This window comes from Equus przewalskii, chromosome 1, assembly GCF_037783145.1.
Source record: "Equus przewalskii isolate Varuska chromosome 1, EquPr2, whole genome shotgun sequence".
Lineage (NCBI taxonomy): Eukaryota > Metazoa > Chordata > Mammalia > Perissodactyla > Equidae > Equus > Equus przewalskii.
The window spans coordinates 154,567,118-154,580,588 of NC_091831.1; the positions used below are offsets into that span (position 1 = coordinate 154,567,118).

Consider the following 13,471-nt stretch of genomic DNA (forward strand, 5'->3'; position numbering starts at 1 on the left):
GGATGCTAGTAATGGATACCTGATCATAGTGGCTTAAAGAAATTGGAAGCTAAATCTCACACATAAAACAAGTCCAGAGATATCCAATCCAAGGCTAGTGTGGTTGCTCCTCATTAGAGACCCTCACTTCTCTGTCTTTCCATCCTCTGGAAGATAGATTGGCTTCCATCCTCGAGGTTACTTTATGGTACAATATGCCAATTAGAATTAGAGCCATCATATTTTCATTCCAGGCAGGAAGTAGGAAAGCATCAGGGAAAGGCAAAAGGACACCTTCAGCTATCTCTCATCCCTTTTAGAGCTTTTCCAGAAGGCCCATCCAACAACTTCCACTTCCATCATTGATCAGAATTTAGTTACATGGCTATCTCTCAAGGGAGGCTGGGAATGTGATCTTCAGCAGGGCACAATGGTTCCTTGAATAAAACGGGATTTTGTTCCTTAGGAAGAAGAGAGTGAATGTTGGGTAGACGACCTATGGTGTCTACTATATAAAGGAGAGGCTAGTTGAGGTAGAAAACAAGAAAGATTAGACAAGAACATCTGTGAAACTGGAACTCAGGGCAGTAAGGAGTTGAGATGGTGAGAGAGGGATCCGAAGGTGGTCTTGACCTCACGAGTCTTCACCTTTCTTCCTTAGCTGTGCTCTCCATGAGTGGGCAGCAGGTACAGGCTGCTCAGGGCAATTCAGTCTGATGTCCTAGGGCTTAAGGAACTGGCTTTTGATAGCCATTACCCTGCATGCGTCAAGGAACATTGGGTTTTTCAGGCCACTCATAAGAGCCAAAGTTTTGTTTAACCTAAGAAAGACGACAGACAATTTAACTTCACCTGTGTCACTCTATGCAGATATTTGAAAATGGCAACTCACCGAACCCTTTCAAAATATAATTTGATTCAAATGTGTAAGATACTTAGGGGCAAGACAACTTTAAGGAAATGACTGAATTCTACTGCAATTTATCTGTCTTGCTGCCACTACGAAATTTCTTAACCTAGCCTGGTTGAAAAAAAAAAAAAAAGAGGAGTAACATTTATGGGGAATTTCTAAATCATTTCAGAGGGCATGGGAGATGTTTGGTCTCTATCCGTAAACTTCAAATAACAGTGAAAAACATATTATCTTACAAATTGCATTCATAAAATTGACTTTGAAAGGGAAAGGGGTGCAGCCTGAGCTGTTTATAGAGTGCTCAGAATTTCAGAGGTTTGACAATGACAAGTGTCAATGACAAGATTAGACGTCATGGTGACCAAGACTTGCCTGGTCTTGCTAGCCTTCTGGATTAAAGGAAGCCTGTCCCAAAAGATGGTGTGCAACCTTAATCACCTTATCAGTTTAAGGAAGAAAAAACCTACCTTTGACAATTTTGAAATGTTGATTTCTGACATCTGTTTGTTAAGATAATCCTTGAATCTTTTGGTAAAATGGAAATGATTATTGTAGGTCCTTCAGAAGTAACTACAATTATATGCCTATAAGCATTGTATTGGTGTTGAGTCTCTCTGAAGATTGCCTTCGTATGGGAATGAGGTTTTATCTGGATAAATGTGTGCATCCGATGTCTGTATAGTTTTTAGAGTGTGACTGTTTTAATCATTACTGAATTTCATATGCATATTCATTTACTTTTCAACTCAGATCTAACTGGCTCAAAAGCCCCGATGCTTATTCTGACCAGCTCTTCCGCATGGTGGCCGAGATCTTCATCCTGTGGTGTAAATCTCATGTAAGGACACATGTAGGCCCTGGCTTTAGAGATGGCTGGGAAAGGCCCAGACCTCAGAAAACTTTCTTGTAATGTTTGCTTTTTTATTCCCCGCCCTCCCCCCCAAACCTAGAACTTCAAGAGGGAAGAGCAAAATTTTGTCATTCAGAATGAAATCAACAACTTGGCATTTTTAACCGGAGACAGCAAAAGCAAGATGTCAAAAGTAAGTCCTTAGCAATCAATTTCAAAGACTCTTCACCCTTGACCTAAGCTCTGAATCTTGGATGTATGACGGGGTTAGCTCCGTAGTGCATTTAGGTCAAACCACGAAAACCAACAGTCTCTACTGTTGTTTCTTTGAGAATGAGCCGGAAGAAACTGCTCTCAAATAAGCATGGTCATCACATTTTATGAAATAGCTGCTTGTATGTTAAAAAGTTTAAGTTTCAAGACTTGCCTAAGGCATTCGAGAGGTCTTCCCAACAAAGGCTGCTATTAGTTGTTTTAAAATAGAACTACTTCCTGTGTTGTGAAGCTACAAAAATGCACACGCTTAGAGCCACCTTTTGATTAGCTATGACGAAAGTACCTTGCTTGGAAGAGTTTGTTAGGACATATTCTTACAGTGTACTTGTTTTCCTTCTATCTGGAACATCCAGTAGCTGTTTTATTTCAGTTGTGCTGACCTCTTAATGCCTTCTCTTTATTTTTCCATGTGATTTGCATTCAGAAACCCAAACATTTGTCCATCTCCTGCAGGAAGTGGTTGAAAGAGGGCATACCAGACATCTGTCTGAAAAAAGAGAGTAACCTATAGGGAGGATTGTAGCAGGAATATGGCATGGGGCTGGGAGTGGGCCAGGGGAGAGGGGGAGAGTTGTTGGGGATTGGCCTCCCGCTCCTCCTGAGTCAGCTCTGCTTTGCTGTTTTAATTGGAGAGAATTCTCAGACACACTCCTTCAGGCGTACGTACAAAAGCAAGACTTACATAAATGTGATGTTTTGTCACCAGCTGTTATGGCTTACCCTTGGCTCTGTTCCCTTAAGAAGTGTGCCTCAATGAGGGTTGACTGTATATGTCAAGTATAAGTGACTGACATGGAATGCCTGAGATGTGCAACTCTCTCATTGCTGGTACAGTGCTGCCTTTGAGGAACATGAAGGTGGAGTGTGCATGGGGACCCCTCAGAAGTGAAAATCATTTCTGGAAAGATGACAATCATGGGTTTGTAGCAAAGCCTTTGGGGCATCTTTCCAAATACCCATTTGGGATGGAAGACCTGTGTATGTGGAGCTGCAGACATGGGACTGATATGACACCAAGAATGAAAACTTTAGCACCCAAAACTTCACCCTATGTGGCTAGCTCTGGTCAGCTACAGCCACTCTGAACCTTCCATGTATACAGTGCTTAATAAAATTTGATAAATAAAATTGTGCACATACACATATAGAGGTCAAAACTATATATTCACATTCAAGAGGAATCTTTGCTTCAAATAAACCTTACTTATGGTAGGTTTTGCTTTAGATAATTTTTATTTGATTTTCCAAAATTCATTTTGCATTCAACTTTTGGCAAACCCATCTGCTGCTCGTGTGAGGTTTATAAGGTAGGGTTTTTCAGACTCCCAATCCCTGGACATTTATCTTAAGTTTCCTCCAAAGGGTCTTTTTACAACTATCATAGGCTATCTTTTGACCCCATCCACCTGCAGCAAGTCAGTAAATCCCAGACAGATTCCATGCTACCTTCAACTTGGGGTGGAGCCATTGGCTCAGGACTGAACCAGCTAACATCCGTTGTTATTGTCAGTGGATGGCAGCAAACCAATGGAAATGACTATGATGTAAGGATTTGGATCCCAGATGAGCAGAAATGGCAAAGACATCTCAACCTTCTGGTGATGAGTGGACACTCAGGGTCCTTGGGTTTACGCTTGGAAAGAGATGAGGTGACAGAGCATAACATTTCAAAACTAACCTACTAACAAATTAACATGAAATTTTGTCATTCACATCACTGTATGAGGAAAAGTGTATGTTTGTCTTGTCAGAGGATTGTCATATCCAGAATCTGTGCATCTTCCCTGTTGGTAAGGTTAGTCTACAGGAGCAAATGCTTTCATTTCATTTCCATTGACATTGTATGCCGTCTTTTTCTGAGCCACAAGGGAAAGGATCAAAGTTGCATTGTGATGGATGTGAGGACACTCCCTAAATATTAAATAATATTGGCCATACTCTTCATGGTAACAATTATTGATATTGTTTTTGTTGCCTCAGTCGAGACACAAAGCTTAGTGGTAAATAGGACTAGAGACTGAAAGGAAGCTAAGCCCCACCCTTGGCCCAGCCCTTAAGTGAGGGTATGACCATGCATCATTCACTTAACTCCTCCTCTGGGCCCCAATTTACCAACCTGTAGAATGGGCTTACCACCTGACTCTTCCTAACTCTACCAGGATGCTCTGTTTAAAAGTCAGTTTTAAATTGCATCTCTAGGATAGAGATAAATGCAGCATATTATTTCAGACAGAGATACCGTGCCTCCAATAAACAGCACGTTATAGCCATTTGTGGTATTTTTTGGATGTAGAACTAGAACTACATATTGAGAGAGGGGGGAGGGAGTATTCTTCCTTATTATCAGTTGAATCCCCATTGCTTTCGCCTCCTTGAAATTAGATGTTCTCTCTCCTACCTGATCAGAGTGGTCACCTGTCACCTGTGCTTGCTTTCATCTCCAATCTTAACTGAATTCTGGTGTTGTATAAATGAAATTGGCCTCATGCATATGGCAGCTGTTGCAGAGAAATGTGTCCTGGAATGCTGCATGCCCACATACACTGCACACGCCATTGCAGATGGAAAGGAAGCAGGAAAAAAATATACAGTGGGCCACACTGTTCACACTTGATTAATTGAAGATCCGTTCAAAGATGTGTTATTTTTCTGGCAGCTGCAGCAGAGTTTTGGGAGAGCTCATTGTATATTTTGTTTATATAACACCGGTTTGTAAATATATTTTAAACTAAACGTAACTAAGCTAAGCAAGTGTTTTTTCGTTTTGTTTTTAAACTTGTTTTGTTTTCTGGAAAAATGGCAGCAGCTTCCTCGGAGGGGAATGGTAAGTTAGAACGTGTTTAGCCCAAGAAATGCCAGTTCCTTGGCCAAGACTGTAAACAATGAAAGAGTTGTGATGCGGGAAATATTAGTGTGCCTTGTTGTTTAAAGCCACCGCACCTCTTGAGTTTGATTTCAATGTATAGAAAAGGAGCAGGGAAGATGTTAGAAGACAGCTTTGAGTTTTTCAGGGGTATTCAGAACTACATGTGTGGGTTTGCTTATTGCTTCAGTCTCCCCTGCTGCTCACTCTCCTCTCTCTCATTCCCTCCACCTCCCACCTTTTGTCACTTTTATTTATATTCCCTTTGCTGTTGCATTTGTGTAGCTCTGGTCCCTGCCCCCCACCTCCCTTTCTCTCTCCCCCTCTTCCCCCTCCCTCTCCATCCCCTCCTTCCTCCCTCCTCCTTCCCCTCTCCATCCCCCATTCTTCTCACCCTCCCTTCCCCTCCCCTCTCCTTCCCCCTCCCCTTTCCTCCCCTTCTACTCCCTCCCTTCCCCTTTTCTTCCCTCCTTCCTCTTCCCCCTCCCTCTCCCCCTCTCTCCCTCTCTCTCTCTCTATCCCTCCCTGCTTCTCCCACTGCCCTTCTTCCTTCTTTTCCTTTGTCTTTCCCTTGCTTTCTCATTCTCAGATTGGCTTCTGGAAATTCTCCTTTCCCCTCAATGTCTCATGTTGGGTTGACTTTCAGTGGGGATGAGAACTTCACACGGAGCAGATTTGCCCTCGTCCTGGGCTGTCTCAGTGTAACACACTAGCACCACGTGTGTGTCCTCCCCAAACTCCCTTTCCCTGAAGAATCTATGTTTTTTCCTTCAGTTCACACATAAAATCCTCTGTTTGATCATAAACTACTGGTGATAAAGTGTCAGGAAGTGAAATGATTTTGATGGTATAGAAATTCAGAAATTTCTGTTTGGAAAATAAAAAGTTTCAGCTACCTTTGGAAAAAAAAAAAAAAGCATTTCCAGCATAGGAAAATGCATTGAGTTAACTGATCTTAGCAATATGTGAAGAAAAGAATAAAATTAGAACCTGTAGCATGTAGGAGCCTTTGACCTAAGGTATATTTAAAGGTCACAACACAGGAAGGGAGATGCTCCGTTGTTCTGGGCTGTAGGGTAGTCCTGAACCACTTTGGATGTTCCTAGTGTTTTTTTATTAAACTGTTTTTTAGCAAAAGCACACGCAATTGCCCCTTAGCTCAGTTCTTGCCTCTCTTTTGGTAACCACAGATCTGCTGGAGGTGATAATGTGGTGGGTGGAAGGAAGGAAGAAAATTGGGGTCTTTGGTTACATGGCAGATTGTCTGCAGCCCACCCAGGAGAGAGGAGGGAGGTGGGAGGGGAATGACTCTAGATCTAAGAGTTCATGTGGGTGGCCAGATCTGAAGACCACCTGGGGCTGAGAGTCACACTCTGGAGGGCTGGTCTCTGAGCTAACCTCACCCTGGGTGCATTGCTTAGTCTGGGTGTAAATCCTTTTGACTAAATTAGCCTCCATCCTAACCTCCCGCTCACTCTTCATACCGTGCTCAACTGGCCTCCAGAACGATTGAGTTTCTGTTGTGTGGGCTGAGAAGCTATGACTAACATGTGCTACCTAATGCTTTGGACCCCTCCTTTTACTGACCGACTCTTCTCCTTGTTTCTTCTCTTTTGTCTTTCCACACAGGCCATGCAAGTAAAGGTACAGGTCAAATGCATGACGTGTCTTTTCTGTTCTAGTAGTAGAGGTGCCAGGCTCTGGCCCCCTCTGCACTGTGATCACCATGGGGGTGGTACAGAAGCATTCCTCACCTGGAGGTCCCCCAGGCCTGCTCCAGGGAAGACAACTGCCTGTCAGAATGAATGTAGGCCTACCCACCCTTGGAATGGGGAAGCCGGGGAAGCCAGCCCAGCCTCGCCCTACCTGAGGTCTCCTTGCTATCTCTGCTCCCATCCCCAGCTGCCCACTCTGCAGCCAGCACATAACAGAGATAGGGACGCTGACAGGGCTGGCTAGCACGGGAGACTCACTCCTCTGCTGGGCCACCAGGGTCCCATTTACTGTCAGCAGTCCCAGCCCTTTCTCTCTATACATTTTTGCCTCTTGTACAAGGTTCTCATGATTCAAAAAGAGTTTTCCAAAGACTAAACTCAAGAATTTGAAATCAACAAATAGCCATGACTTTTTGCATAAAATGTGCATGTGGTAGGATAAACCCTGGGAGAATTTTTTGGTGACCTATACAGCTTATTACTTAGAAATATTTCTCCATCTCTTTATCAATGTGTGTCTGCTGCCATTGTCCCAAGCCCTCTGCCCTGAGGTATGTGGCAAAGAAAGGGAGATACACAGGAACCAGTCACATGCCGCTCTTAGTTAGAAAAGGAAAATGGAGCCATGGCCAGATAGACTTGAGTCTGGACCCTGGCTCAAACACTTACCTCTTGTGTGACCTTGGAAAAATCTCTTAACTTCCCTGAGCATTATATTTTCATTTATAAAACTGACTTGTTCATATCTCAGAGTTGTTGGGAGGATTCGAAATGCTTTATTTAAGTAGCAGTCACATTGGAGTCACATCGTATATGCAGCATTTGTAATTAGAACAACATGAGATTGGCCAAATAAAATAGCAAGAAATTACTTAAATTGTTTATCAAATCCACATATTTACATTTTGTATATTTACTCGATTGTATACTACATATTACTATTTACCTTTTACATTTGTAGGTATACGATACCTCATAGTATTTATACACAAAACCATGTTCTATCCTTTATGGATGATTTGAGGCATTTTCAAGGGTAAATGTAGACTGTAAATGAGTTTTTCTTGGGCAGAACCATTAGAATTCTATACCTGATGGAAAAATGAGTAAGAAATGTAGCATGCACTCAATAAATGATAGAACTCTCACGGTCTTTGTGGGAGTCAGATTTCTGCCACGTTCTAGAACACAAGAAGCCTCCTCCTCTTAGCCTCGTTTCTTCCCCCTGCTCATATTTCTCACTGCCCCTCCCGCTGCCGTCCTGGGTCTGACCTGCTGTTTTGTAGTACCAAGCACAAAGTGCCTCTGCACCCAGAAGATTGTCTGGCAGTGTTTGGCCAGACTGGGTTTTACCAGCCGGGGGCTTTGCTGTGGTTTCTGTGATGTAACCACCTGAAGGTACAGCCACCACAAACTGGGTGAAAGAAATCATATCCATTTTAAGAATATCTATTAATAATTATGAACCTCTTTCACACTTTGGAAATTAATTTAAAGAGATCGGTACCAAGGCAGTGGTTAGTTCTGACCCTCCTCTTCTCTCAGAAAGCCAATCTCTCATAAAATGAATTCTGTGCCAACTCAGGGTCCCAGGTCTTACATGCTGGTTCCAGGAGAGGCATCTGGCCTCCCCCTTGCTCCCCGCCTTGTGTCTGTATGTCACTGTAAACCGCAACACTGCCACCTCGTTGCTGCAGATACTCATGGGCACCTCATAAAGCAAAGCTTTGGTGAGCGCCATCTCTCTCTCCCTCATGGTCCCTGACTTCACTCTCTGCTCCTGGCTACCCAGCCCTCCCACACTTCCAGCAACTGCCCGCTCAGCTGAGGCCAAGTCCTGCAAGTGAGGTACCATGTGGGCAGCTTTGCTCTTTTGGAGCCTGACATCATGAAAATTGGGCCACTGCAGCGCCTGGTCTCCTTGAGCCCACCTGTAGCCACCATGTGTTGGGGACACTGAGGGTTCTCTGTTGGTAGCCTCAGCCCAGTGCGTTGGACTCTTCTCTGAAACCTACTACTTCATTGGATGAGCTCTCCCTGAAAGGGACGAGAAGGTATCAGCAAAAGAGGGGCGGACTCTTGAGGAATTCCATTCTCTTGTGTCTCCAGTGTTTCTTCTCACTTGCCCCCAGCCAGATCCCAGAGCAGCCCTGCTTTTGGATTTCCCTTTTCCTGGGCGAGTTTACATTGCCTCGAGGTGGAGGCTGAGTGGGATGCTGGTACTCCAAAACACTAGTGTCAGCCCTGGCAACAGAGCAGTTGTTCTATGGGAGATGCTCTTTCACTTGTTTACTGAGCCCCCAGCATCAGGATTCTCACTTCGTTTCCAGAGTCATTTTGTCAGTTATCAAATCATTCTTTTTGAAAAACACTAGCTTATTTGTTCATTTAGTCCAGAAGTGAGTGAGCAAAGACTGTAGGTGTCCGTGATGTGTGTCTGGTGGCGTGGTTCTGTGAGCATGTGCACAAGGAGAGGGCTCAGGGTCAGGACCAGTGTTTTATGGCCACCTGGTTGAAAACACTCCTTTTACTATCCTTTGAAATATAGTAAGGCCCGACCTGTACTGACAGGGCCACAAGGAGGCAGGCTGCCTCTGAGGTGAGGCAGTTCCCTTCAGAATCACTGAGCCCCTCTGTTTATTTCAACCTCATCTCCTAGTCTGGAGGACAGGACCAGGAACGGAAGAAGACAAAGCGGAGGGGAGACTTGTATTCCATCCAGACCTCCCTCATCGTGGCTGCGCTCAAGAAAATGCTGCCCATTGGTTTGAACATGTGCACTCCAGGCGATCAGGAGCTGATCTCCCTTGCAAAATCACGATACAGCTATGTAAGTTGCCCATCCGCTTTGGCTGAGCATGTAATACAGGTGGTGGTGATAGGTGCTCATTAGTCCTCCTCCTTGGGTGGCAGATGAAACCAAGGTGCACAGAGGCAGCACACCTTCATCTTGAAAGCTGGTTTGGGAGTTAGTACATCCCTTTTGGGACACTTCTTTGTAATTTCTCTGCATTCGTTCTTATAATAAAGATCCCAGCAAAACTGTCATTGGCTGTCCGTACATCCCTGCACCCTATTTTACATTTCCTTAGTGACCTCTAGGAATAACATTTGACATCTCTTTCCACAGAAGGACACAGATGAAGAGGTGAAGGAACATCTGCGGAATAACTTGCACTTGCAGGAAAAGGTGATGCAGCGGGAAGACAATGAGCTCACACAGTTTTCCTTCCAGCTGCAGGGTGCCATCCTCCCACTTAGTTCCTCATGTTTTTTTAAATGTGTTCTAAAAACAGTCTCAGAATACTTGTGTTTAATCAGTAGGACTAGCTCTCTGTCCTTAATTTTTGTTTCTTTGCCTTTAATTTTTGTTCTTTCCTTTGCTATTACAGACAGGATGCAAAGAGGCATTTAATAAAGCTGTCTTCCCACCTCCCACTCTGTGAACATCCAGCCGTAGCAGAGGGGTTAGAGTAGGTCTCAGGATTTACTGGCTGTGAGGCTTGTTTAACAGTGAAGTGGACACCTGGGGAAGTTTTGGCACCTCCTGCTCTAGAGATTTGGAAACAAAGTAGCTTTGTATCTGAGTTGATATAATCAAAAAAAAATCGAGACATATTTTGATTTTAAGACTATTTGAAATCTTTCCAAGCCTGCAAATCTGAACAACTCTTTCCTCAGATACGTTATACCCTAAGATGGAAGACTAAACTGACACACACAACCTCTCCTTTCCAGTCAAACATATAGAAATGGTGGGGAAAAAATATGCTCTAAAAAAAGGCAGTAAAAAGAAATCCTAAGAGCCAGAAAAAAGAAGATGCTGTAAGTCACAGCAATGAGGAGAAGTTGATGCAGTTGGGAAAACTGGCAGAGTTCTCTGGACCAGCTATGTATGTTAGGGGTTAGAGTTTCTAATAACCTTAAAAGAAGAGGAATATGGGACCTAGTTACCCATGCTGTGCACAAATACAGAGCAAGAAATTTACATAAAAAATTAGCCTTGAACCAGTGAAAACCATGAAACTCCTGCAGAGACAACTATAAAACCACTTGGAGAGTTTCCACCCTGTAGAATGTGGGCTAAGATACCATTATATAAAACTCCTCCTGAAGATAAGCTCATATTAAAAAAAAAAAAAAAAATACAAGGCATGAAAGGAAATTCACCACCATTAAAGAATCAGAAAACTCAGCAAAGGGAAGAATTCAAGCCTAAAGAACTAGGAAAGGGAAGGGATTTAAACATAAATAGAGTTAAAATTCAAGCCTAAGGAACTAGAAAAAGGTACGGATTTAAATATAAATAGCGTTGAAATTTTTAAAGAGGTAAAGGTAGCAATAGAATCCATAAAGCAAGACTTGAAAATTATTTTTTTTAAAAAAAGGAGAGGACAGATAGGATTGAAAAATACTACATAGTGATTACAAAAATTAAAAATAGTCTTTGAAATTGGGGCTAGCCCCGTGGCCGAGTGGTTAAGTTCGCGTGCTCCGCTGCAGGCGGCCCAGTGTTTCGTTGGTTCGAATCCTGGGTGCAGACATGGCACTGCTCATCAGACCACGCTGAGGCAGTGTCCCACATGCCACAACTAGAAGGACCCACAACAAAGAATATACAACTATGTATCGGGGGACTTTGGGGAGAAAAAGGAAAAAAATAAAATCTTTAAAAAAAAAATAGTCTTTGAAATTAAAAATCCAATTTTGGGGTTAAAAAAGTAGGCTAGACGTAGCTGAAAAGAGAATTTACGAATTGGAAGATTGCCTTAAGGAAATTAGAGTGCAGTACAGAGAAAGAAAGGGATGGAAACATGACAAGAGTTAAGAGACAGATAGGCTAGCATGAGAAGCTTCTATATAACATCTTCAGTGTTCTGATGAAGATAATAGAGAAAATGAGAGAGAAGCAATAATAAAAAAGAATCTTGATTACTATGTAACCATACTAGGAATAAAAGGCTTTTTCGGTATAAGAGGTACAGGAGATTGCTTATTTCATGTGTGTGCTTCAATTTTCAGTCTGACGATCCAGCCGTAAAGTGGCAACTGAACCTCTACAAAGATGTTTTGAAGAGTGAAGAGCCTTCCAATCCAGAAAAGACAGTGGAACGTGTGCAGAGAATTTCAGCAGCTGTCTTCCACCTGGAGCAGGTAAGGAGCATCTTTCCTGAGGATTGAGGAAGCAAGACTATCCTGGAGAATATAAAGCTTCTCTCCACAATCAGCTGTTAGTTAAAAGTGTCCTCATAAGACAGAAAACAGGGAGCAAGGATCATCCCAGCTCACCCCCAAGTGTCATCTTGGTGCCTTGTGGTAGCAGACTCCTCAATTCTTTCCCATCTCAGTTTTTTATGAATTTTTGCCATTAGCTCAAATGATGTGTTCAAGTCCCCTACCCATTTGTAAAGCTGTTGTTAAGCAATAAACAACCAAAATCAGTTGGGAGAAGGAAGAAAACCTAAGACCTCAACAAACAGTCATCTACTGCTGGGTACCTTTTGCTCACTACGGTTGAGAAATCAAAATTCTTCCAGGGTCAAGAAGTCTGGTGTGCAAGTAACTACCTTCTGCCACCCACTCAGCCTAGTGCACACCTATCCATGTAATTTCTTCTCAGGTGGAACAGCCTTTGAGGTCCAAGAAGGCAGTCTGGCACAAACTGTTGTCAAAGCAGCGGAAACGGGCAGTGGTGGCCTGTTTCAGGATGGCCCCTCTCTACAACCTGCCCAGGCAAGTATTCTGTCATCTTCCTCTGGCATGTGAGCCAGTGATAGGAATTAAGGTATCCTCCCACAGCTGTGTTCTCTCCTGGCCCTGACACTCATGATCCAAGGGGTAGGAATTGGAGTCCTTCGCCCATGGAGCCATTACAGTCTGCGTTTAGTATAATGGCCTGCTAAGGCAGTCAAGGTAAGCATAAAAACTGAAAACAGATGCAATTCCCTAGTACCCCATGCCTGCCTCAGCTTACTGTTTTGTATCATAAAGTCAGCCCAGTAAGCACATGGAAGCTCTTATTTTACCAAGGTGGAATTCTTTGTGAGGATGGAAAGGCACCCTGGAAAAATGGAACTATTTTCTAAAATACTTTACCCCAAATTCCATCAACAGATCAAACAATATTTCTCTGCTCAGGCACTTGGATGGTATAAAAATTACTATGTTCCCTCAGCAGATACAGAAATGTAACTTGAGAATCCTTTAGCGTAGTGTACTTGCCTTCAAGGTAAAGAAAGGGCACTGCCTAGAGATGTTCTAAGAGGCCCGTCCTGGGCATGATGCCCTTATCTGTGTGTTTAGTCTGTACTCTGAAGTCAAAAATATGTAAATGCTTTTCTGGGATGTGTGTGAACATGTGCTGTGTCAACATAGAGCAGAATATCAGTGCAGGCTGGGCCAGCATCAACCACTGAGACTGACTCAGCGCCATTGGTGATGTGGCCACATTCCAATCCTCACACTGATTGCAGAGTCAGTAAGGTTGGGCCTATGATCCATAAAAAAAGCTGGTGATTGAACATCAGCCTCTGCTTCATCAATTTTCAAATCAATAGGAATCTCCTCATCTGGTCAGGAAACATAAACTGACTTGGACAAGTACATTCTGAATCCCATGTAAATAAAGGTGTTTCTTTGGAATAGCAGATAAAAGACTGTTCCTGTGCTTGATATTTTGCACTCATGAAATTGTGCATCTTGACCATCATTTGTCCAGAGTGTCCTATAACCCTGTCCTGAGCCAACTGGCCAACTGAACTTTCCTAGTTAGGGTCTTTGAAGATGGTGGAGAATCATGGCCTCTGAGACACACACCTGCTCCTACAGGTCTTGCAAGAAAACAGACTAATGTCTTTGAAAGGGGATGAGGCACC

At 43.2% G+C, this 13,471-nt stretch overlaps 1 protein-coding gene across 12 annotated transcripts in view; it reads left to right on the forward strand.

Annotated features, from left to right (window-relative positions):
• The window catches only part of RYR3 (ryanodine receptor 3), a 485,038-nt gene that overhangs the window by 425,919 nt on the left and 45,648 nt on the right, over positions 1-13,471 (forward strand). For all 12 annotated transcript variants that reach the window (XM_070584420.1, XM_070584411.1, XM_070584464.1 and 9 more), the window contains 6 exons: positions 1,643-1,730; positions 1,843-1,935; positions 9,256-9,426; positions 9,727-9,786; positions 11,619-11,750; positions 12,217-12,329. In XM_070584420.1, coding sequence (XP_070440521.1) covers positions 1,643-1,730; positions 1,843-1,935; positions 9,256-9,426; positions 9,727-9,786; positions 11,619-11,750; positions 12,217-12,329 — 657 coding nt within the window. The remainder of the gene's footprint in view (positions 1-1,642; positions 1,731-1,842; positions 1,936-9,255; positions 9,427-9,726; positions 9,787-11,618; positions 11,751-12,216; positions 12,330-13,471) is intronic.